This window comes from Propithecus coquereli, unplaced genomic scaffold, assembly GCF_000956105.1.
Source record: "Propithecus coquereli isolate 6110/MARCELLA unplaced genomic scaffold, Pcoq_1.0 Scaffold248, whole genome shotgun sequence".
Classification (NCBI taxonomy): Eukaryota; Metazoa; Chordata; class Mammalia; order Primates; family Indriidae; genus Propithecus; species Propithecus coquereli.
In genome coordinates this window covers 72284-97282 of record NW_012148041.1, presented here as the reverse complement: position 1 = coordinate 97282, position 24999 = coordinate 72284, and the positions used below count along the sequence as shown (strand labels likewise).

General features: G+C 62.2%; 1 protein-coding gene across 4 annotated transcripts in view; it reads left to right on the top strand.

Moving 5' to 3' along the window:
• Window positions 1-23693, top strand: part of GRM4 (glutamate receptor, metabotropic 4) — a 119506-nt gene extending 95813 nt beyond the window's left edge. For 3 of the 4 annotated variants that reach the window (XM_012646584.1, XM_012646585.1, XM_012646586.1), the window contains exons 7-11: window positions 7768-7968; window positions 8204-8340; window positions 11417-12352; window positions 17128-17374; window positions 23278-23693. In XM_012646584.1, the coding sequence (XP_012502038.1) occupies window positions 7768-7968; window positions 8204-8340; window positions 11417-12352; window positions 17128-17374; window positions 23278-23327 (1571 nt within the window). In that variant the 3' untranslated portion in view covers window positions 23328-23693. The remainder of the gene's footprint in view (window positions 1-7767; window positions 7969-8203; window positions 8341-11416; window positions 12353-17127; window positions 17375-23277) is intronic. The other variant, XM_012646587.1, reaches the window with a different exon arrangement.
• Window positions 23694-24999: the final 1306 nt, after the last annotated feature.

Genomic DNA, 24999 nt, shown 5'->3' with positions numbered 1-24999 from the left:
GTAGTGTGGCCTGGCAGCCAGTTCCCTTTGCGTCAGAGAAGACCTAATCATGAGGCCGGAGAAGGCAGATCCAGGAGGCCTCTTGGAGGGAAGCTGAGTGCCGGGAGGCTGGGGGGTTTTAAGTCGGAAGGTCTCACTGAGAAGGCGAGACCTGAGGAAAGGCCTGGAGGCACTGAGAGAGTGAGCTGTGTGGAGATCCAGGAAAGCGTGTGCTGGGCAGTGAGCACGGCATGTGCAAAGGCCCTGAGGTGGGCGCGTGCCTGGCAGTTCTGGGGAACAGTGAGGGCCCGTGGCTGACGCAGAGCCACAGGTGAGAGATGAAGCGCAGCAGGAGGTGGGGGCGGGCACAGATCAAGTGGGCCTTGTAGGCAATTTGTGAGGATTTAGTCTTTTATGAGGAATGGGACAAAGCCATTGCAGGGCTTGAAAGAGGATTGGCGTGATCCGATTTGTGTTCTCACAGGCTCACTCTGCTGAGGGCCAGGGCAGAGTGGGAGGCCAGCTAGGAGGCAGGCGCTGTAATCCAGGTGGGAGCGACGGGCCGGGGAGGTGGCGAGAAGGGGGAGGATGCTGCGTAAACTGTGCGGTGTGGCCGCAGAGTTTGCTGAAGGATGCAGGTGGGAGAAAGATGACAGAGAATCAAGGATGGCTTCCAGGTCCTCGCCGGAAGGGGGAGATGGATAGAATTGCCACTCGCCGAGAAGGGGTGGGTGGGAGGAGGAGCAGGCTGGGGAAGAAGGACAGGGTTTGGTGTAGGACGTGCAGAGCGAGATGCCTGTTGGGTGTCCACGTGGCCTCGTGGAGTAGGAGCTGGAGTTGTCAGTGTCAGCACCAGGAGTGAGTGTCGTTAGAGGAGAGGGGGCCCTGGACACTGGAGTGTGGGGCAGGGAGCGGGCCAGCACAGGAGCTGAGACAGGGGGCCCCTGGGAGGCAGGAGGGCCCAGAGCACGGTGTCCCGGAGGGCTAGGGAGTGTCAGGGAGGAGGGAGTGACCGGCTCCATCACATGCTGTCCAGGGACCAAGTGAGATGAGGACGGGGGCTGGGCCACTGGACTTAGCAACGGGGGGCAGTGCTGGTGACCTCCATAAGAGCAATCTCCCTGGAGAGGTGGGTGCAAAAGCCAGACCGGGTTGGCCGGGAGAAAAGCAGAGGAGAGGAGTGGATGACAGCGAGCCGAGGCAACCGCTCTGAGGAGCTGGGACGTAAGCGAGAACAGAGAAAGGGGAGAGTCCGGTCAGAGAGGGCTTTTGTTTGTTGAAATCGTAGCATATTTCAGTGTCAAAGGGAAGGCTCCGGTGGAGGGAAAGCTAGACGCGTTGAGAGGGGCGGGAGACTGGCTGAGTGACAGGGAGGGGTGTCCATGGAGGGGTTATCAGCAGGGGCACAGGCAGCCCAGCCATTTGGCTGAGGCCCCAGCCCCCAGCCCTCCCCTCCCTGCCCCGGGAGGGCCGAGCCCAGGCTCCCGAGCTGAGGCGTGTTGGCCTCAGAACCAGGGCAGGGCTGAGAGCTGGCCTCTCCCGGGCACAGCGGGGCACAGAGCTGTGCAGGTGCCGGGTGTGGCCCCTGCTGCAGGTGTCACTCTTCTCTCCAGGTCCCAGGTGGCAGCCTCACTCAGCGATGCTTAGCAAGGGGCTGAATGGGGGCTTCCAGCTGTTGCCACGCGACCCTGGTGCTCATGTCCTGTTTCTCAAACCGAAGCGTGAACATCCGGGGACATGTGCTCGAGGTCAGACTCTCAGGGTCCCAGGCGTTCTGTGACGATTCTCCAGCTTTGCATCTGCGTCTTAATGGGCGTGCAGAAGTGGTCTCCACCAGTCGCGGAGACACAGCGTCTCTGCTGCCGTGACCATTCGCAGTGGGGGTTCGTGGTCGCAGCCGGGATTCCAGCTTCCGAGTCAGTGTTTCCACCCTGGGGCATATTCGTGAGGGTCTGCAAGAATCGTTTTCCTTCAGATGGGGCCGTGGCTGGTTCAGGGTCGAGGAGCCTCGGGTGGTGCCACCACAGAGCTGCTGGAGCTCGGAAAAGAGTGCCTGGGGGCGAGTGGAGAGCCCGGCCCGCTGGGGACGCTGCTTCACTGCCCTGAGCCTCGGCTTCCTCAGCCCTGAGCTGGTGACACCATTTGCCCAACCATCAGCCCCCAGGACGCCTGGTTGCAGGGAGGAGTCGCCACAGGGCCAGGGCTGAGCTGTGGGGAGCAGAGCTGGGGATGGAGACCAGGCCGGGTTGTTTAGAGATTCCCCAGCCCGGGAAACGGGGATTTGAGGATGAAAATTTGGCGGGGAGGAGCTGGTGGCAGCCGTGGTGTGGCGCTGAAGAGCAGGAGTGTGACTCCAGGCCTGTGACTTCTGGGAATGTGGCGCGGGACCGGGGGCAGTGAGCCTGGCCTTGGGAACAGGACTCGAGGGACCCTCAGAGGGACCGACCGTCTTGGGGAAGCGATAGGGAGAGCGGCTCACGCCCGGGTGGAGGGAGGCCGCCAGCAGGCACGGTGCGGCGGCGTTCTCTGCCCGCCTGCGTGACGGGCTGGGCCCAGCTGAGCTGGCCCACACGTGTGTGGCGGGCAGCCCTGCCCATCGCAGGGCAGGGGGGCCTCCAGGGCTGGGCGTCCAGCGGAGGAGCGTCAGGGAGCACGTCTGTGCACAGGGCGCGGTGCCGGGCAGTTCACCTCTGCGGCTCCTGCATCCTCCCGGCAGCCCTCCAGGTGAGCATCGCCGTCCCACGTTCACCCCCGAGGGGGTGAGGCTCCAGGACACTCGGTTACCTGGCCTGGAGCAGACAGCGGCTCCCGGGCCGAGCCGGAGTCAGGGCCAGACGTGTGTGTTTGGTTACCGCACCAGCCAGCTGCCTGGAGGGGGCCTGGGACCCTTTTGTCCTGCTCCCTGGAAGTTTGCTCAATGGATGAAAACTGGTGTGTGTGTTTGCATATTTGTGTGTAAATGCGAGTTGATGTGTGTAGATGTGTGCTGTAGACATAGGTCATGCTTGATTACACGTGTGAGCATGTGTGTTTGTGTAGACGCTGTTGGTGCCTCAGCCACCCCTCGGTGCTCACCAGCCCCGAGTGATGGGGTTAAAGCCCCCTGGAGCAGCCCTCAGCCCAGGACTGACAGAGCCGAGACGTGCCCCCAGGTGGGACAGCCCTGAGGCGTGGTCTGCACGGCCTCCTGGAGGGCCCCACACGCCAGCACGAACCGCCTCCGCCTTCCTTCCCCGCCTCGCCTCCCTTCTCTGAATACACACTTGCACCCCATCCTCGTCAGCATCTGCTTGTGGGGCCTCTCAGCCTGCGGCAGTGGGTGAATCTGAATGCCCACGCGTTTGTGCGGGTGTCGTGTTCACTGTGCAGTGTGGATATACCGTGTATGTTTATATGTATACCTGTGTTAGAGCGTGCGTGTGGGTATAGACGTGTGTAAATGCATGCAGGTTTGTAGATATGAAAACATGCGTGTCTATGGGGTTGGTTTTGTATACCCTGACGTGAGGGAGCCACTTCAAGAATGTGTGTGCGCGTGTGTGAGACTGTGTGTGTGAGTGTGTGAGACTGTGTGTGTGTGCACGCGTGTGTGTGAGTGTGTGTGTGAGAGAGTGTGTGTGCGTGTGTGAGAGAGAGTGTGTGCGTGTGTGTGAGAGTGTGTGTGTGTGTGAGACTGTGTGTGTGCGTGTGTGAGACTGTGTGTGTGTGCACGCGTGTGTGTGAGTGTGTGCATGTGTGTGTGCGTGCGTGTGTGTGTGCGCGCGTGTGTGAGAGTGTGTGCGCGCGCGTGTGTGTATGAGAGTGTGTGTGTATGAGAGTGTGTGTGCACGCGTGTGTGTGTGCCCGCGTGTGTGTGTGTGTGTGCGCGCGTGTGAGTGTGTGTGAGAGTGTGTGCGCGCGTGTGAGTGTGTGCGCACGTGTGAGAGTGTGTGTGTGTGTGAGAGAGTGTGTGTGCGTGTGTGAGAGAGAGTGTGTGCGTGTGTGTGAGAGTGTGTGTGTGTGTCAGGGCTCCGGAGGAGCGTGGCCGGGCGGGGAGAGTCGTGGAGAGGTGGGGGGGGCGACAAGTAGGACTGATTATTTCAACCTTGAAAACTCATTTCAATTACAATTTACAACCTGCAGACAAAGGCTGCAGTCGCCGTAGTAAGCACGGCTGTGGGTTTTTGACGGAGAAAATCCTGCCCGATCGTTCCCTGGCTGGCTGTCACCCGTGGCAGAGCCAAGCGTGTCTCTGCCTCACTGTGCCCCGGGACACAATTAGGACATCTTCAAACTGTTGCTGCCGTCACTGCCACCGTGTGTGTGGAATTTATCTCCTCCCGTAGCTCTCAGAAATGCATGTCTTGCTTCCTCCCAGAACTGCGGTGCCCCTGCCTCGGCCTGGGGGTCCTGCCCGCCTGTGGGAGGGGTTGTTCCGACCCCTTCCCCCCACTGCCACGTGCCTCCTCTAGACCTGCAGATGGGGGGTCCTCACCCACTGACGAGCCCTGGCGAGACAGCTGAGGGCAGAGCCTGGGCCCTGGAAAAGGGAAGGAGGCAGGTCAGGGTGGTGGGGATGGTTTTGGAGCCGGAGAGATCTGGGTGCGAATCCCAGCTCCACCACTTGCCAGCTAGCTCCGTCCTCGGGGGTGCACCGAACACCGCCCTGGGACCAGGGCTCCCGGGGACTCTGGGTGTATCACCCACCCACCCTCAGTTTCGTCCCCCGCGAGAGGGGCCAGCCGAGCCTGTCTGCCGGAGCTGTGGGGAGGGCGAGATGCCAGGCCCGGGAAGGCTCGGGGAACGAGAGCCGCGGCTGCAGGGCTGTCTGCTCAGGAGCCCGGGCGGGCGTGCGGAGAGCTGCTCCAGGCACGGGCACAGCTCCAGCCCTTCTTTTGGGACAGAGTGTCTTGTCTTGTTAAGCATGTGTTTGTGGTTCCTGTGATTCCCCAAGCTCCCACCCGCCCGCGCACTGCCTGCCGCCCTGCCACGGGAGTGTACTCGCGCCCTGTCGCCGTCGCTGACTGTGGGGCACAGGGGAAGGCCTGTGTGCGTGCGTGTGTGGTGGGCGCGCTCACGTCCTGGCTCCGCCTTCAAAGGTTGCCTCCTGTACCCCACTTTTCTCACCTGTAACTGGGGCGAGACTTTAGACGAAGTTAAGGGGGCGGAAGTGTGTTGAGAAGTCTCTGGACGTCTGTGTGACAACGCTGGGGTGGACGCCCTGGGCGGGCAGCACTCCAGAGCTGCCCGGGACCCGCAGGACGCCAGAGCCCTTCCCGCCGGAGCCGTCCCAGGCGGAGGCGGGTTTCGCTGGTGCGGACACTCGGCGGGGTCCACACTAGCTCGATCCTGGTGAGAGCACGTGGTCCTGAGCCCGAGTGGCCCAGGAGTGGAGGCTCGGCTGGACCCTCCCAGGACCCCGGGGGAGGAGAGGCTGAGCCTGGCTTAGCGGGAGCTGCGTGTCCACCAGAGACACAGCCAGCCTGCAGGGCCGCGGCGTGTCCTTGGCCTCGGGCAAGAGCTGCCTGCTCTCCGCAGTGGCCACAGCCCAGCCCTGCATCCTGGTTAATGGTTCAGTCTCACCTCCGTGTGAGAGCTGCGCAGGGGCGGTCCGCGGTCCTTCAGGCAGGGGAGGACAGGGCAGGGGGTGGCAGGGGCCAGGGTAGGGTCCAGGGGCACCTTTCCAAGTGACTGCCTCGGCCCCCTCTGTGCCCTTGGGGACAGGATTGTCCCTTTCGTTTCTCTCCAGGCCCTCAGAGCACTGTGATCAGAGATAAGAAGGCAGGATGGTGAAGCTGGAGCATTTGCCTGTCATGTTCGTCCCCGTCTGTTTGTGCCTTTGCCTAGAAAGAGTGTCACCTGTCAGCAAGGCTGACAGACAAGGCCCAGGTCAAGTGCAGTCTGGGATGGAGGCGGGGGGTTCTGGAAGCTGGGAGTGCCCGTCCTGCCGCCCACTGGCGTGTGACCTGGGCTTCTCTCTCTGGCCTCATTTTCTCATCTGTAAAGTGACAGTGGGAGCAGATGGCCCCCGTGGCCCTGCCATCCCCAGCACTGCGAGTCCATCATTCTAGCATCCGCTCCACACTCCGTGTCTGCACCGGGCGAGGCCAAGAATGGGGTGGGGTTCTGGCCAGCAGGGTCAACTGAGTGAGGGGATTAGGTGGTAGAGCAGACCCCAGGGAGATGCAGTGAGATTCCCTGCCCCGGGGTCTACTTCCGAGGTGTCCAAGGCAGAGGGATGGGCACAGTGACCTCTGGAGTTCCCAGGGACTCAGGGCCCAGTGCCAACTCAGCCCAACCTGGCGCCACGTGGGAGGCTCAGGCCTCCAGCCCGCCGGGCTGCCCCTGCAGGCTGTGGCACCTGCCCTCCAGCCCAAGGCAGGGCCTGGGCATGGGGGCTTACGAGGGGTAATTTCCTTGTCCTGGCCTTGGGGAAGGAGGCTGCGGGCCGTGCTGTGTGCAGGGGCTGTGGCCTCGGAGGGGAAGCCGGGAAGCTCTGCCCGTCCTGTCCGTTCCTCCGCCTGCATCCTCCTGCCCCTCCCCGTCTGGCAGAGGGTGGTGCACAGGCTTGGGGCTGGAGGACCTGGGTTCAGGTCCAGCTCTGCGTGGTACTGGAACATTGCCGAGCTTCTTTGTGCCTCCGCTTCTTCATCTCTACAATGGGGGTAATAGCTCACTTCACGGCGTTGTGAGAATTCAGGCAGTTCCTGTCCGTGACGAGCTCAGCACACAGCAGGTGCGCGGTGGAAGTGAGCAGCCGTTGTTACTTCGTGTTGTTCAACATCACTACCCGGGGTCCAGGCCAGGGGCCACCTCCTCCTCCGCAAAGCCTTCCTGGCCTGCTCCAGCCCAGGGGCCTCAGTAGCCACCTCGAAGCCCCATCTGACCACCCAGCACTTACAACGCCACGGATCAGTGCCCTACGCTCTGCTGAGTGCCCTCCGTCCCTCAGCTCCCTGGGAGGCAGGATCACGAGCCCCTCCTTGCTGACAGGACACTGAGGCCTCTGGCAGCCCAGGAGCTTGCACGGGGGCCCCGGAGCAGAGCGGCTGGGTGGGCACGAGGGGAGGGCACGAGGATGGGAGGCCGGACCCCCAAGGCCACCGGGCAGTTTGCAGCGAGAAGGCGGTGGGGGTGTCCCCGGTTTGCGAAGTTCACTCTGGCTCTTCAGGGGGTGTCACTGGGTGGGGAGGGATAGCTGGGGATGGTGGTGACTTCTGGTGTCTGGGTTGACTGGAAACCACTGAAGGCACAGGCGACCAATCTTTCAAGCTTTTTGGGCCTCAGTTTCCCTAGCAGTACCCTGGGGTGAGGGCAGCGTGCTCTGCTGGAGCGGCTGCATGTGGGTCAGCTGCTTTAGGGGCACCACTGTCCTCGCCGACAGACACGGCCCCGTCCTGGCCATTTCTCAGCCCATGAGGGGCAGCTGCCCCCACGATTCCCCCAGGCCAGGCCGGACGGTGGGCAGCTGGTGCCACCACCACTGGGAGACCCTCTGGACAACTGCCTTATAGGGTGATGGGTGACAGGAAGGCCCGCCCTGGCTGTTCTGGGCTTTGGGGGGCACGGTGTCGGTGGTACAGTGACGAGGCCGGTGGGCCCTTCCCCTCACTCCTCGGGTCTGTCCCCAGGGGCCTCCACAGGACCATCTCCTGGGGACAGGAGCAGGACTGGCTGGGAGTCAGGAGGGCCGGGCGTGCCCCGATGGACCGTGCCACCTCTCTGGGTGCCGGGGCGCTCTGGCTCCCACCGCACTGCTCTGAGGGTGGCGGGCTTCACGGGCGCCCCTGCCCTGGTGTTTCCTTGCAGACCGGGAGCGCATCGGGCAGGACTCTGCGTATGAGCAGGAGGGGAAGGTGCAGTTCGTGATTGACGCCGTGTATGCCATGGGCCACGCGCTGCACGCCATGCACCGCGACCTGTGTCCTGGCCACGTGGGGCTCTGCCCGCGCATGGACCCTGTAGACGGCACTCAGCTGCTTAAGTACATCCGAAACGTCAACTTCTCAGGTGGGGCGTGGTGTGGGGCACGGCCTGACCCTGAGCGTTGTGGGCCGTGCCCAGGGGAAGGAAGGGGCCTGGGCTCTGTGGGGTGGGAATGGGAGGGCCTCCTTACACGTGTCTGAGGGTGGAACCGCCCAGGATGTTCCACGGAGGGGCCTCCCCAGAGACGTCTCTGCCCTGAGCTCCCGTCCTCCCCGCCTCTGGGTAAAGGCTCCGCAAAGACACCCGCTCGCCCCCACAGGCATCGCGGGGAACCCCGTGACCTTCAACGAGAATGGAGACGCGCCTGGGCGCTATGACGTCTACCAGTACCAGCTGCACAACGGCTCCGCCGAGTACAAGGTCATCGGCTCCTGGACGGACCACCTGTACCTCAGAGTAAGCGGGAGGGCAGGGGGCGCCCCGGAGCGGGGGGAGACAGAGTCGCTCCCACTGTCCTAAGCCCTGGGGTGGGGGACCAAAGGGAGGCAGCCGCTGACTAGCCCTGACCGCCAGCATCGCTGCGGCCAGGTTAGGGCTTTCCGCCCAGCGGCCCCCACCCCAAAAGGAAGACAGGGCAGCCGGAGTTCTGCCCGTCTGGCCGCTGCCTCTCGCTCAGCCTGGGGCCGCCTACCTGCTGCCCCTTGGCAGAGCGCTGGGGCCACTCCGGGCAGAAGAGGTCACACTGAGTGACACGGCTCGGAGGCCTGGCGGGGGTGGGGAGTAAGGTGAGGCGGGCGCTGTCTTTGGACAGAGCAGAGTCTTAGGGCGGCGGGCACAGGCGCGGTGGGGTTGCTGGCCCTGGGTCCCCAGCCGCGCCACAGCACGCTAGAAGGCAGTCCTTTTTCTGGGCCCTCCTAGCCAGGCTTTCCCAGCTCACAGAATGTCCCAGGGATGTGGTGACTTTCCCTCTCCGGCCCTCAGTGTCCCCAGGTGTAAAATAGAGCAGCGTTTTTGGAGAGGAAGGACCTGTGGTTTGTTTCCCAAGGAAATGCTTGTGGACTTGGTCTCTACCTTGCGAGGCAGAAGGGGTGAGCTGTGCTCAGTGTGGGCTCAGTGTGACACCGTGGAGGGACAGAGAGGCTCCGGGCCCAGGTCCTAGTCTGGCCTCAGCCATCCTTGTTCTGGGACCCTGGAAGAGTTGCCCCGTGTCCCGGCTGTTTCCTCTTGTAACAGTCTCTTCTGGCGAAGGGCCCCTCAGGCTCGCGCTCCACGGCACTTTCCACCCGTGATCTCGTTCAGCCCCAACGACCTTCAGATCAGAGGAGATATTTCAGGAAACTGCCCTGGGGAGACCGAGGCCCTTCCCTCAGCCCCGCTCGTGCAGGAGCAGAGCCCGTGCCTGTAACGAGGCTGCTCGGACTGCAGAGCGGAGAGACGGACAGGGCGGGCCGGGCGCTTGGCAGAGGGACGGTCCCGAGCCAGCGGGGTGTGTCTGGGCTGGTGCCGTGGGCAGAGTGGGAGCCCCTAGTGCTTACTGAGCACCTGCTGCGCCCCAGCTGCTGCTCCAGCTTGTCACCTTGCTGAGGGGACAGCTCCGTGAGGCAGGCACTGTTATCCCTTTTACAGATGTCCCAACGGAAGGTGGCAGGGCCTGGGTGTGTGTGGGTGGCAGTGGGATCCTTCCTGAAGGTCCCCTCCCCAGGAGTACAAGGCCCCTCCACCCAGCCAGACTGTCGTCGTGGCCCGTCCTGGTCCAGCCCACGAAGACCTCCTCATCCTCCCTTAGCCTCTCGTCTGTAAGGCTTGGGCAGAGCTGGGGTGCTGGCGGGAGGTGAGGTGGGGCTGGACTTTAGCCATCACTCCTGCCCTGCTTTCTCCCTGAGTGGCTTGGTTTGGGCGGCAGGCAGGCCCCTACCTGGCCACTGTCCACCCCCAGGCCTGGGGTGAGGTGGCCTCTCATCACTGATGCCCTGGGCCTCATCGCCTGGGCACGGTTATTCTTTCATAGGTCCCACTGAGAGTTGCGGGGCCTCCGGCTCGTGCCAGCCCTGTGCTGGGGGCGGAGCCTCAGCAGGGAAACAGACAAAGCCCCAGCCCTCGTGCAGCTGACGCTCTGGTGCATGTAAAGAAGTGTTTCCATTAGGCCTCTAAGTGGAAGTCACCCAGAGTAACGAAGGGCAGAGTGGCTTCGTATCTGCTTTCATTGTGTCAGATGAGAAAATAAAGGATCAGAGAGGTCAAGCATTTGCTTAAAGCACACAGCCAGCTAGCAACAGAACCGTGATCCCAGGACTTGACCGCATTCACTACTCTCTCCACTGGAACCACAGAGTTTTCCAGAACTCTTGCCTTCACCCTGTGTCCTCTGGGGAAACGTCTTTCCCCTGCACCCTTACAACTCCAGTACACAGGGATCGTCCTGCCCGGCCATTCTGCAGAAGGGTTGCCCTCGTGGCTGAGCCCTTTGGCTTCTAAGGTAATACACACCCTGTCATGCCCAGAGGACCCCGACAACCTTCTTCCTTGAGGTTTTCCTCCCACTTTGCCATGAGGCTTCTTTGGATTCTCTGCCCACCCATCCTACCCGTTTCCTCAGCTCTGAAACCCTCCCACGGCCTCCACCCACCTGGTCATGCCTTCTCCGGAGTGAGCACCCAGCGTGGAGGAGGTGCCCGGCTGGCGGGCTCGCTGCTCTCCGAGCGAGCTCTTCCTTAGAGCCACTGCGTTTAGAGCAGGTGCTTGAGTGCAGCTCCCAGGTGCAGCCAGCTCCCTTTGCCCAGGGCCTGCAGCTCTTCTGGGCCTTTCACTTACTTTCCAGAATATTGTAACATATTCAGTAGGGTGTGACAACACTCCTGTGGCTCCTTTGCTCGCTGCCTGTGTCTTCAGAGACATGTAACTGTGAGTAGCACTGGTTGAGCAAGACGTAAAGAGCTGCTAACCCTGAGCACACATGAAGTGTCCTCCGATGAAACCTTTGTTCACTCTCCCCGCCGACCCCAACTCGGAGCGCTGTGGGCTGAGCCGTGGGGCGGAGCATCTCCCACTCCAGTGTGCGCACAAATCGCCCGGGGGGTCTTTGCTGAAACCCAGATTCTGTATGGGTAGGTCTGGGGCGGGGCTGAAATGTGCATTTCCCGCGAGCGCCTTGGCGCCGCTGCTGCTCTGGGACCGCTGTGAGTAGCGAGGCCGTCGGGGCTGGGAGTCAGGTCTCCTGCATTCTCTTTGCTCTGCCGCCGATGCTCCGTGAGACTGGTGGTCACTGCTGCTTTCTGGGCTCGGTTTTCCCACATCGGTCTTGAGAGTTTGGGGTTCACTCAGGTTTCCCCGTAGGTCAGTGTGTGAGTTCTGTAGGAGAGCGTGTTAACGTCCAGCTGTCATGTTTAGTAAGTCCTGGCGGAGTCTGGGCAGCTGGACTTTTAGCCAACTAACTGGATAATTCAGGTGTGGGCTGTAGGGCGTCACCCAGGGGATGGTCCAGGGCGCTGGGTGGCGGGTCCTGAGGCCTGCTGCGCGGTGCTGTCGTTGCCAGATAGAGCGGATGCACTGGCCGGGGAGCGGGCAGCAGCTGCCCCGCTCCATCTGCAGCCTGCCCTGCCAGCCAGGCGAGCGGAAGAAGACAGTGAAGGGCATGCCCTGCTGCTGGCACTGTGAGCCCTGCACGGGGTACCAGTACCAGGTGGACCGCTACACCTGTAAGACGTGTCCCTACGACATGCGGCCCACAGAGAACCGCACGGGCTGCCAGCCCATCCCCATCATCAAGCTTGAGTGGGACTCGCCCTGGGCCGTGCTGCCCCTCTTCCTGGCCGTGGTGGGCATCGCCGCCACGCTGTTTGTGGTGGTCACCTTCGTGCGCTACAATGACACGCCCATCGTCAAGGCTTCTGGCCGCGAGCTGAGCTACGTCCTGCTGGCGGGCATCTTCCTGTGCTACGCCACCACGTTCCTCATGATCGCCGAGCCCGACCTGGGCACCTGCTCGCTGCGCCGCATCTTCCTGGGGCTGGGCATGAGCATCAGCTACGCCGCCCTGCTCACCAAGACCAACCGCATCTACCGCATCTTCGAGCAGGGCAAGCGCTCGGTCAGCGCCCCGCGCTTCATCAGCCCCGCCTCGCAGCTGGCCATCACCTTCAGCCTCATCTCCCTGCAGCTGCTGGGCATCTGTGTGTGGTTTGTGGTGGACCCCTCCCACTCGGTGGTGGACTTCCAGGACCAGCGGACGCTCGACCCCCGCTTCGCCAGGGGTGTGCTCAAGTGCGACATCTCAGACCTGTCGCTCATCTGCCTGCTGGGCTACAGCATGCTGCTCATGGTCACCTGCACCGTGTACGCCATCAAGACGCGCGGCGTGCCCGAGACCTTCAACGAGGCCAAGCCCATCGGCTTCACCATGTACACCACCTGCATCGTCTGGCTGGCCTTCATCCCCATCTTCTTCGGCACCTCGCAGTCAGCCGACAAGGTGAGCTGGGGGGCGGGCGGACGGTGGGGCATGTTCCAGAAACGCCTGCTTTCAGGCCACGCTGCCGTCTCTCCCTCTCTTTCTCTGTTCCTGCCCTCTCCCTGTTTTCTCTCTCTCCGTCTCATCTCTCTCCTTTGGCCCCCGTCCCTGCCTCTCCCTGCCCTCCTCCCCTTCTCCTCCCCTGTCCCGCTCTGTCTCTCCCTGTCTCTCCATCCCTGCCTCGGACCTGAGGTTGGGCCTGGCTTCAGCAGGGCAACACCGCCCCGCATGCCGAGGCCAAGCAGCCACTGCGCCCAGCCAGGCCGTGAGCTGGGCTCGGGCCCCCACCAGGCCTGCGGGAGGCCACCCTGCTGAGCACGGGTGCCCACCCTTCAGTGCCCACGGGGCCCCTGGAGCCAGCAGGGAGGGCACTCCGCACCCCAGGGAGCTGGCAGCGTAAGAAATTACCCTTGATCGTACCAGGGGGCCCCTCCCATGCTCCCGTACTCCCTCGGGGAGTAAAGGGGGACGCGCTGGGGGGCACAGCAGGTGGTCGAGCAGCCCCCTCCGCCTTGCCATAATTCCCTCTGGCTGCCGGCCAGCGCCATCCCAAGGTATCAGACTCTCCCACCTCCAGATACTGGGGTCCAGCTGCTCTCACTCTCCGACCCCTGCAGTCTCTCCAGGTGACCCTACCTGCCTCTGATTTCCCCCTTTGTAGAAGGTCCCCCCAGCTCTGATCATGAGGGGAGCCTCTCACATGATCTCCTTGGGGTCCCAGGGAGGGGCAGGGGCTTGCCCCAGGTCACACGACAGGCTGGCCTCACACCAAGTTGTGGCCATACAACTGGGCTCTGCCCCTTGTGGCTAGGATGTGGGACATGTCCTTCTCCCTTTCTGGGCCTCTTCATGGGGAAGGGGTGGAGGGGATGAGCTCTGAAGTCCCCGCGGACTTCCTCCCCAGGCATCTCAGAGGTTCGGGTGACCCCGGGGCTCTGTCCGGGCCACGTGATGCCGGAGCTACGACATGCCCCAGTGCAAGCTGCAGCCCTGGCTGCCAGCTGTGTGTGTGTAGGTCGAGGGGGTGTGGCTGTCGTCAGGAGCTGTGGTGTGGGTGTGGACGTGTGTGTGCCTGTGTGTGCGTGCCGGTGTTTTGCAGTGGGCGGGAGAGTGTGCCCGTGCGTGCCGGCTGAGTGGGGATGGGCCGGTGTGTGCCGCGTGGTGTGCGGCGGCTGGTGTGCATCTGGGCGTGCACACTGAGTGTGTGCACCCAGGAGTGTTTGTGCACACAGGTGTGCAGATGTGTGTACATACCTGTGAATATATCTGCGTCCATGCGTGTGCGTACCCAGGTGTGTGAAGGTGTGTGTGTGAGCCCAGGTGTGTCTGAGTCAGGTACGAGTGTGTAGCTGTGAACTCGGGTGTGTGTGCCATGCAGATATGCATGCGCGTGTGCCCAGGTGTGTGCGCACACGCTTGCACGTGCTCAGCTGCGCCCGGTCCCCCAGGGTGCAGGCGCTGGCACAGAGTGAAGCTGTCTGTGCCGCTCTGGCGAGCAGGCGGGTGGGGTTCCCGGCTTTAGCCCGGATTTCCAGGGCTTAGCACCGCAGCCGTGTGGAATTGCCCTGAGCCACGGGGCGGCTTTCTCCACTGTGCCGGGTTCCTGCTTAGCCAGGCCTGGGCAGGACGTGGCTGCGGAGGTGGGCCAGGGTGTGCGAAGTTCATTTGTCTGGTTTGTACAGACTCTGAGGCTCTCAGTTCCCACCAGGGTTGGCCTGGGCAGAAGCCCAGAGTAGGCAGAGCCCTTGCACCCTGTACCCACCAGGCCTCGCACGAAAACAGGAATCCGCCATCCACACCCAAGGCTGCTCCTTTCCGTGCCTTTTGCCCCACCTCATGTGACCTCTGTCCCCCGCGCCCCCCGCCCCAACCAGCTGGGACTACCTCCTGGGAGGGAGTGTAGCAAGGGCCGTCATCCCACAGGGCAACCAGAAAGCTGGAAGTGCCAGCACCAGCGGGCTGGGAGCTGGGTGGATAGGAGAGGCGGGGAGACCACAGCCAGAGGCCGCCTCTCACTCTGCCTGCCTTTGAGCCCTCCCGGTGCCCAGGTCCCATCCCTGCTGGGTTCTGGAGGACCACTGCCTCTCTGATAAGGGTTCACCTGCCCCACTCCTGGCTGCCATGCCTGCCTTCACACAGGGGCTCCAGAAACGAGGCCTGAGACAGAGGCAGCCTCCAGTGGTGGGGTGCAGATTCCAGACCCTGGGGCAGGGAGAGAAACTGGGGTGGGCAGCTGCACTCCTGCTGTGCACAGGGCCTACCTCGCAGCCTGGGGGTGGCCTAGAGGAGCCCCCAGTGCCCGTGCTGGGAGGGAGGGGCCCCAGCAAACTGCAGGAGGGCAGCTTTGCTCAAGTTTGATCTGTTTGTACTCCTCCCTGTATTTTGTTTGCAGAAAGGCTCCTAGGCTGAGAAACAATACAGAGCGTCAGTGCCTGTGCTCATGCCTGTGCTCAGGGCTGGCTCGATGATTTTCAGGGCCCAGTGCAAAATGAAAACGAGGAGCTCCTTGCTCAAAATTATTCAGAGTTCGATCCCGCAGCAGCAGGGCATTAAACCAAGCGTGGGCCCTTCTGGGCACAGGTCCGTGCGTGACTGCACAGATTGCTCTCCCAGAAAGCTGCCCGTGCCTGTGTTATGGAGGGACCCCTGCCGCCCAGAGAGGGGAGGAAACTTGCCCAGCATCCGACGGTGGGCCAGGGCAGAGTGGAATCTAGAACCCACACTCTGACTCCCAACACAGGGCTGTGTCCACTGCAGAGCTCACCGTGGTCCCACCAACTCCACATGGGCCCGGTTGCACACTGCCCCGTCAACACGGGGGCAAAGCATCTAAGGTAGGCGTCTGACCTGGAACACAGCCCCTATACCCAAGATCCCCAGTGTGGAAGGAGAGACAGCCTCTGCCCGCAGGGAGCCCCCGTTCTAATGAGGGAGGCACGCCTGTCCCAGGGAACTGGCAGTCCGACGGTGAAGACCCAGATGACAAACTTATTCCCCATTAGCCCAGGACTCCAGCGTGTTCTCCAAGGGTCTGTTCTGATGCTCCGCAGCCTGGCCACCGGCCTATCTCAGGGTGGGAGAGATGGCCGCACGCTCCCCCTGGCTTGCCATGACCTTTCCCGCCGACAGAGCAGCTCTGTGCCCATGGGTGAGAGTGCGGGTGTGTGCGAGGACTGGGGAGTGTCTGTCTGTGTCTGGAGCGGTGTGTCCTCGCTGGGGGACAGAGCCTGTGACATTTCCTGGACACTGGCAAATGGGGCCACCTCTCCACGCTCCCAGCCTCCTTGCCCACTGAGCCCTGCTTGATCTGGGCCACGCCAGCCTGGAGGCTGGGCTCGCGGGAGTGTCAGCTCCTTGGCTTGGGAACTTCTTGGCCATCTAGCCATGCCCCCATGTCTGTTCTCCTCAGTTTCAGCCCAGCACCTGCAACCATTAAAGCCAGTTTCATGTGGCTTCCCAGTCTGTGCTTGGGGTAACCTCATGGTCTGGGTGAGGTAGGTGCTATTATCCCATTGCACTGATGAAAAAACTGAGGCCCACAGAGGGGCGGGACTCTCCTTTTAGATCCTATTCCTTTCCAGGCCGCCTGCTAAAGGTAGGAAACCCAGGGAGGGGTGGCTGGAAATGAAGGCCTTCAAATCCAGGGTCATGAGGCATTCAAGGAGAGGCGGGTAGGAGACAGGAGGAATATGAGAACAGGAAGACCTGGCTGCCCTCAGGTTACTATTATACCAGATGAGGCCAGGGCCCCTGTGCCCTCAGGAAGCAAGTCCAGACCTGTGTCCCACACTGCTGGGCTGGGTGTAAGAAATGAAGGGTGTCATGGGGGTCAGAGAAAGCTGGAGGTCAGGGAAGGCTTCCTGGAGGAGGAGGCACACCAGCCATGCCCTGGGGGAGGGTCTAGGCCCAGAAACGGCAGATTTGGGGGGCAAAATACTTCCTGCCTCCCTCATGCCCAGACCTGGGAGACAGCCGGGGTCTGCCCTGGCCCCACCTTGGCGGAGGGGGCCAGAGGCACAGCTGATGCCTGGAGGGTGGGAAGGAGGGAGGAGGCGGGGAGGGGAATCCCAGGTGGGGCAGTGAATTGTCGGGTCCTGGCTGGAAGGCCCCGCTCTGGAAGAATGGATTACCCAACAGCCAGATTAATGGGCTTTCATTTCGCTAAGCATCTGTCACTGTTAGTGCTGGTGAGCGAGCGCGAAATGAGCTTTGCCTGCGCTGCCACCGCTGCATCTCAGTGGGCGCTGCGGCTCCTGTGCCAACGGTCTGCTCTGTGCAGGGGCTGGGGGGCGGTCACTGAAGGGGGGCCTGGTTCGAGGGGCTGTGGCGTGGCCGCCGGGTTATTCCGGGGCACCGGCAGGTGCTCCTGTCACCACGAGCTCTGAGAGGGCCTGCAGTGGGCCCCTGAGAGCTGTCCTCAGGAGAGCCTCCCCAGATAGCCTGCATGGCACTCCCAACAGCCCTGGGAGGTAAGTGCTATCGTTATCCCGCCCACATTAAAGTGAGGAAACTGAGGCACAGGGTGCGACTTGAGCTGGAAGTTGTGGAGCAAGATTTGAACACAGAAGTTCTGGTCTGAAGTTCAGCTGCGTACCACGACGCCCCCCGCCTGAAGCCTGTGGGCCGCGGCGTGGGGTCCCAGGTCTGCCGCTGCCGCGCCTGGCCCTGGGCGGGAAATGGAAGGGGTCGGGCCCAGGCCGGCGAGTGGGCTCTGACGCTGCCCCGCCCTCCTCCAGCTGTACATCCAGACCACGACGCTGACCGTGTCTGTGAGTCTGAGCGCCTCGGTGTCCCTGGGGATGCTCTACATGCCCAAGGTCTACATCATCCTCTTCCACCCGGAGCAGAACGTGCCCAAGCGCAAGCGCAGCCTCAAAGCCGTTGTCACCGCGGCCACCATGTCCAACAAGTTCACACAGAAGGGCAGCTTCCGGCCCAATGGCGAGGCCAAATCCGAGCTCTGCGAGAACCTCGAGGCCCCAGGTGAGTGCCTGGCCCCGCCTCTCTGCCCCCGGGCTGCCCAGGCCCCACCCCCTTCTTGGGGAAAGGTGGGTGAGGCCCCGCCCCACCACCCGCCTTCCCTAGCCAGGTCCTCTAGGGGGACACTGGGAGAAGCCTGGGGCCAGGGCCGCAGCTGAGCGGCCAGCCTTGCCCACAGGGATCTCAGGGAGAGCCTTGAGGCACCAGGTTGGAGCCTGGTCTGTCCTGCCTCCTCCAGGGCCTTGAGAGAACCTCCAGGGCTCCCCAAGGCCGGTCCTGGCCGCCTCCCTGCAGGGGTCTCTGCCCCACCTGGAGTGAGGCTCCAGGGGCGCCTGGTTCTGGCAGAGTGGTGTCAGCCTCTGGGACTCTGTCCTGTGACCCACGTCTCCACCTGCCCTTTCAGTCCCTCTGGGAGGAGGGTCCCTGCTCACTGGCCCTTGGGTGACCTGGGAGGAGCAGCCCTGGTGCCAGAGCAGCTGTGACCCCAGCTTGGCTTTGTCCAGCCAACCCATAGCAGGGCCCTGAGAAATGGGGACCCAGGACGTGGGCTGGCCGGGACGGGTGAGGGGGTGGGGCAGAGGGGCCTATAGAACTGCCTCCCACAGTTCTCTGGTATTAGCTGCGGGGGGTGTTGGAGGAGGCCTCAGCACGGAGGGTCACGCTTTGGCGGGGAGGGGAGGGGGCAGGCAGGGACCTCAAGGTCCCCGCGAGGCTGGTTAAGGAGCGGTGCCACCATCTTGGCCAACTTCCCCCTTCCTCTTGGAGCCAGCCCTCTGCATGAGGAGGGAGGCAGAGAGAAGGAGAAGGGCAGGGGATGTCAGGACAGGTTGGGCTCAGGGGACCAGAATAGTGGTTACCAGTTCTTGACCCCTTCCTTGCTCTGGCACAGACCTGCTCTGCCAGTTTTCACCCTCACCACAGCCTTGCACGGCACGTGGTTTTGTCATCTGTGTGATACAGATGAGGAAAGAGAGGCTCAGAAAGAGGCCAGGGGCTCCCGCAGGTCACAGAGCCAGCAGGTGGCAGGGCCTCCAGCCCTGGGGTGGGCCTCCGTGGGCCTCCCTTCCAGCTGCCCTGGGGTGGGGCGGGGCGGAGGGGCCGCTGTGGTCGCCACAGACCCGCCGCAGGCCTCGGCTTCCTCCCCGAGCACCCTGGAAGTGGCCCAGAGGTTGGAATGGCAGCTCCTGCCTCCTCTGTCTCTGAAAGTCTTGGGGCTTTCCTTGCTGTGGGAGGGTGGAGAGTTCTAGGTCCCGGTGGGACGTGGGAGCTAGCACTGTGCTTCCTCCCTCTAGTCTGTGCAAGGCCAGGAATGAACATTTCTGGTGGCAGCTGGAGGGACACAGGCTGGGCCACAGGAAGGCCCAGAGCACAGGTCCGGAGAGGAGGCCTGTGCCACCCTCCAGCAGCTCGGCAGAAGCAGGAGCCCTTCCCTCCCCGCAGCACCTCTTGCGGGGCCCCCCCTTGGGGCTCTGGGTGGAGCGTCTTCCTTTCCATCCTCGACACCGTCCCACATGTGAGGAAACATCAGCCGGAAGGAGGCGGTCCCTTCCCTGTTGGGGGACTTCGCTGCCCACAGCCCCCTCCCTGTTGAGCAGCCCTGTGAGGCCCGGGCAGGGCTGGGGTTTGGCGACTGTTCTGAGATCATGCAGCCGGGTGGTGGCTGGGCAGCCCCAGCACAGTGTCTCTTGGCTCTGACTTCACGTGGCCCGTTCTCTGGGGTCCCCTTCCTCTGTGCCAAGCAGCATAGCTGGCTCCGACACACTGTGTGACCCTCCCCTCCCCCCAGCGACCTCTGGTTCCCTCCAGTCCTGTTCCTCCTCCTGGAACAGCTTCCCCCACCTATGGCCCTGGGGCTCCCTTCAGCTCCACGCCGGCCTCCATGCTGAGCTGCGGAGGGGCAGGGGGCCTCGCTGGGCTGCCGCCTTTGGCCTTTCACGTCTACCTGGGTGTCCAAAGACCCCTCAAATGAAGCCCTAACCAGGCCCTTCTGTCCCGAGCAGGGACCCCTTCCCTGTGCCCGTGCCCCCCTGCCCCAGTTTTCCTCCTTCCCAGGGAAACTTGACTTCCTGGGTCTTGTTCCTCCAAAGCCCTCCTCTCTGCTGGGTGCAGGGGCAGGTCTGCCAACCAGGCTTTGCCCCAGAGTGCCTGAGAGCTAGTGGGCTTTAGCCGTCTTCCGGAGGTGACACCCTGACCCTAAAGGGTGACACCGATGGTGCTATCACAGGCCAGAGGGCCTCAGAGAGGCCGGGGGCCTTCCCGGAGAGCTCCGCTGGCTCCACACAGCCCTTGCCCCTCTGTCTCTGCTGGGAACAGGGGACAATCAGCCACTCACGCCGGACAAGGAGAGGTGTGGAGACACGGGGAGGGAAGACCCAGTGTCCTCAGCCCCCACTTCCTGCAGGGCAAGGACGAGAGCCCCGCCCCCTGCCATGAAAGCCAGCACCAGCACCCTGCGCCCTCAGTGTCTCTCCGCTCAGTGACAGCAGGGGCCACAGAGGTGCCGGGCGGGAGCCAGTGATTAATTCTGGGGATAGCCTGACGGAGGGGTTGTGAGCAGAAGGAGTGGGGAGGTGTCACTCCTGTGGAGCAGGGACATTTTTCACTCTGTCACTGGCAGGCCACGTATCTTTAAACAACAGAATAAATAATTCAGGGGCCCGATTGCCGGTGGATTGGGTGCGGAGACACGGGCGACAAATGGGGCTGTCAGCGCGCGCCTGGCGCTGCCTGGCTAATTGTTATCCGGGCCTCCGGCGATGGAAGCCATCAGCGCCCTGCCCACACTCCTGCCCTTCCCTCATACCGAGGATGCTCCCCGGTGCTGCTGTCCCCATCCTGTCCTCGTCCCTGTAGTCATTTCAGCCCTGCCCTTTTGCCCAGCATTTTGCATGATTTAAGCGTGTTTCCATCCACCATCCACCTCTAAGCTGATCCTGATGGGGTTCATTATCACCCCATTTTACAGATGAGGGAATTGGGGCTCTGAGAGGTCAATTTGTTGGAAGCGCCATGTGGCGGGTGCCGAGATCTCCTAAAGCAGGTGGAACCGGTCTCCTGACTGCTGCCTGGAGCCTAACTGTTAGCTTGTGGGGGCCCCGGCGGACTTGCTGTGCCCATTTTCCAGAGGGTGAGACCGAGGCTCTGGCTTGTAGCTGAGGCCCGAGCGTCCCCCACCCCAGGCTCTGGAACCTGTGAACTGGATTTCCTAGGACACAGCTCTGGTCTTGGGGGAGAACAGGGACCCAGCTGCCCCACACCCGCCCCTGGTGCCCTCAGTGGCCCTCAGGTGCACACCCCCGCAGTCAGGAGGGATTTTGCTGTGGCCTCGGCTGGGGTTTTCCGCCACCTCTGGCCGGGAGCTGCTGATGAGTTCGGCAGGTTTGGAAACCCCATTTCAGCAGTTCGCCAGGGAGGGATGGGGCCCTGAGGAGCCGGCTCTCACCAGCCTGGCCTGCGGCCAGGATTCGGATCCGCAGAGCTGGCTGCTGGCTCTGTGAGTGACTGTGGGAGGTGGCATGAGGTGGAGATGCGGGCGGGTGGTTCAGAGCCCCCAGGAAAAGAAGTCTAGGCAAAAAGGGCCACCCGCTCATGTTTCAGGCAGGGAAACTGAGGCCCAGCCGGGAAGGGAAGGAGCTACCTGAGGAGCATGAGGCCTCCCTGCCACTAGAATCTGGGCTCCCGTCCCCAGGGCTCTGGTCTGTGCATGCCCCTACCGTGCCTCCCTTCAGCTCCTCCTGCCATCCCTGGGTGGCCCAGCCCCAGACCACCCCCTGGATGCTGCCAACTAAAACTGACCTGTCCCATGGTCCCTCTGCCATCCTGGTCATCCAGCACCCTGGAGGGACATGGTCATTTTAGAAAGAAAGAGGGAATTCTTCATAAACTGTAAGGCACCATGCTGTGTTCTTATTCTTTTCCTGGATGTTGTGGTGCCATTTTTTTCTATTAGCACCTGTCCAGGTGGCACCTAAACCTTGGAACTTCCCTGTCACTGGCTAGCCAAGTGATTTTTCATCCTCTTCTTGAATATTTCTGCTGACAGGGAGCTTACTACCACATAAGGTCACCCACTCCACTTTCAGCTCTGGCCAGGAGAAAGTTCTCCCTTTAGCTAAACTGACTCTGATCCTCATGCTGCCCCACCCGCCCCGGCCCCATGGTGAGGCCCTCTGCTTACCCCATCCCCAGCGAGTTTGCTTCCTCCACACATGATGCGCCCTCTGACAGCTGGACACAGCAGTCCTGCCTGTATTAGTGGGCTTTGGGTTATGCTGCTATGACCAAGAGGCCCCAGACAGAATAGAATCACTCAAATCTGATGTTTGTTTCTCTCTGCCATAATAGTACACGATGGGTGGGCACGAACTGGGACCCAGGTTCCTTCCATCTTGTTGCTCCGTCAGCTCCCAGAGGATTGTGGCTGATGGACCTCAATGCCTGTTCTTCTCACAGAAGGGAAAAGAGGATGTACAGGGGACACATTCCGTTTTAATCAAATGACATGGGAATTAGACACAGCCCTTCCACTCATATTTCATCAGCAAGAATGTGGTCACGTGCAAGGCCCTGCTTAGCTGCAAGGGAGGCTGGGAAGCATAGCCCTCAACTTGGCAGCCCTGTGTGCAGCAAAAATGAGGCAGAGGAGATTGGGGGGACAACTTGCAGGGCCCCACGCTGCTCCCATTTCCTCTTCCCAGGCCAGATGGCCCCGGCTGTCTGGCAGATGCGCCTCATTCTGAGCTGACAGGATCCCAACAGAGGGTCAGGACAGCTTTAAGACAAAGGGCAGCTGATTTTCTCCCATCTGCTTCCCCTGTCCCCACCAGCAGACCAGCCCCCCTCCCCAGGTGGCGATACTGCGCTTGATCACTGGCCACGGAGCTGGCCCCAGGCTGCCGAGGGAGACCCTAAACCCTGCGGGCATGACAAAGCACGGGGCTGGCCAGGCTCCTCGCCCCTCTGGCCTCAGTTGCTCACCTGTCAGGTGGGGTGACGCTTCTTTGGCTGCTCACTAGGCTGCTGTGGCGTCTGCACCCTGGCAGGATGGGGACCCTCATGCTGCCCACGGGAGCTGCTGGCATCACTTGGCTTTGGGACTGGCACGGGGCTGGGCCTGGTAGGGGAAAGGTCCCGTGGGGGCTGGGCATGTCACGGGGTTTACCCTTACTCCAGAGCGACTGCCATTATTTCTAGCCACAGCTCACTGGACAGAATAGTCACGTGGCCTCGACCCAAATGCAAGGGAGGCTGGGAAATGCAGGGGGAGGACGTGGCATATTGGGAAAGCACTGAGGCCACGGGGCGGGCATGCCAGCCCAGTCCCCGTGTGGGGAAGACGGGTGCAGGGAAGGGGCCCAGGCCTGAGGGGGGACAGGGAACCAAGAAATAGGTGCATGCGCAGTGGGCTGTGGCGTCAGGGGATTGCGTTTTTCCTGGCGTGGGGCAGAGGGCTGAGCCGATCGCGTGCCTCAGTTTCCAGCCCTGCACGGCCCCTCTGCCCCTCCCCACTGCCCCCTCTCGGCCACCACTCTAGTTTGTTCAGTGTCCCTTCTTTGCATGTGCTCTTCCAGGACGTGTGCTTGAACCCCTGAAAGACTTCCCTTTGACGATGTTTTAAGGTTACACGATATCACAAACGAAAAGGATTCTTTCCCAGGGTCGGGGAGTTAGGAGGTGGCAGCGGCTCTGCGGTGGGGAGGCCCTCCCACAGGAGTGGGGTCTGGTCGGGTGAGGGAGGGCGGTCCGGGCCAGCAGCCCAGCCTAGGAGGTGTGGAGGTGGGACCTGGGCCAAGCCCTGGGAGTGGGGTTGCGGGCTGCTGGATGCCGTGGGTGGTGGGGAGCTGTGGTAGGTTCTTGTGCAGGGCAGTGCCCTGACTCCTGGGTACCCCTGGTCTCTCTCCTTCCAGCACTGGCCACCAAACAGACGTACGTCACCTACACCAACCATGCAATCTAGCTGGGCCACGGGCCGTGCAGGAGGAGGAGCCGCGAGCTACGACCCTTGTGGACGGCGCATCAGCCCAGGGCCACTCTCAAGGGCCCAGCTGATGTCCTGCCTGCCCGTGGGTGTCCACGGATGTGGCTTGGTGCTGAGGACAGCAGATCCCCCGGCGGTCACGGCTGGGCAGGCAGGAGGAGGACGAGGGGCTGGCAGCTCCAGGCCACCACAAGAGCCTGTCTTGGACCGTTGCCCCTCCTGGCTCCGGAGCAGGGCTCAGGTCGTGTGGGGCCCAGTGTGGTTCTCTCCCTCCCTCCGTCTCTGTGCTAAGGGCGACCTTCTCAGTCTGTCTCCAGGCCCCTGTCTTTATGTTCTGTTACCTCTGTTCTCGGCTTTTCTGCGTCTTCCCCTCCTGGCTCTTGCTTTTGCCTCCTCTCCCTTGTCCTCTGTCTCCAGCTCCTCCTGCTTTCTCCTGGGTTCCAGCCATGTCACTCCACTCATGCCTTTTTCTTTCCTGTGCTCCTTGACGTCATTTCCGTCTAGCCTTTGCTCCCCTCTCCCTGCCACCCTTTCCAATTCACCAAATCTTACATGTTGCAGAAGAGAAAAAAGGAAAAAAAAAGCAAAACACAAAAAAGCCAAAACAAAAAACAAATCTTGAGTGTGTTGCCAAGTGCTGCGTCTTCCTGGTGGCCTCTGTGTGTGTCCCCGTGGCCCGCAGCCTGCCCGTCTGCCGTGTGTCCTGCCCGCCTGCCCGCCTGCCCCTCCTGCCAACCACACGGAGTTCAGTGCCTGGGTGTTTGGTGATGGTTACTGATGACAATGTGTAGCGCATGATTGTTTTTATACCAAGAACATTTCTAATAAAAACAAACACATGGTTTTGCACGTGGGCTCCACATCCACTGAGGGTCCTGCGGTGGGAGTGGGCTCAACTGTGGCCAGAGGGCCTGGAGTTAGGGGGAAGGAGGAACTGGGAGGTGGAGACTGCTCCCCGGGCTGGGGTTAGCGTGCCGCCGAGAGCCCTTGGGCAGGGTGGGGCCAGGTTTCCAGGTGAGGGGCAGGGACATTGCAGGACATTCCAGAAATCAACACCTGGTGGTCCCCTGCCCTGCATCCCCAAGGGGGGACCCACCCCACGCCTATGCTTGAGCCTCTCCTCTGCCTGCCAGAAACCTTCCTCTTGAGAAATTGGCTTCTGGGGCTGCCAGCCGCTGCAGCCCTCCCCACCTCTTATCTCCAGGTCCAGGTGCTGAGATGATGACTCTGTCCTGGAGATCAGAGTGTGGCATGTGTGTCCACCTGGGTCCCTAAGTACAGGGTATGCGCGTGGGGTGTGGCACACGCAGCCCTGCACGCGAGTGTCTGTTTTGGCTGCATGTCTGTGTGTGCGCCTGACGCCCCCAGGCACGTGTGTGTTGAAGTGTCCGCCTGTCTGTCTGTTGAAGCCCAGGTGAATGTGGGTCCACCTCACACCCATGTCAAGAGGATGCCGGTCCCAGGCCAGCAGGCTTCCTTGGCAGGCTAGGAGGTGGGGCGCAGGAGTGGCTCAGGGGCCGGGCTCTGCTGGGGTAAATTATAGAGCCGGCGACACAATGAGGCCACAGGCAGCAGCTGGAGCCCAGGCTGCCTCCCTGCCCCGGGTCCTGCACCCCCTCCTACCCCCACAGCTAGCTGACCGTGTGGGGCA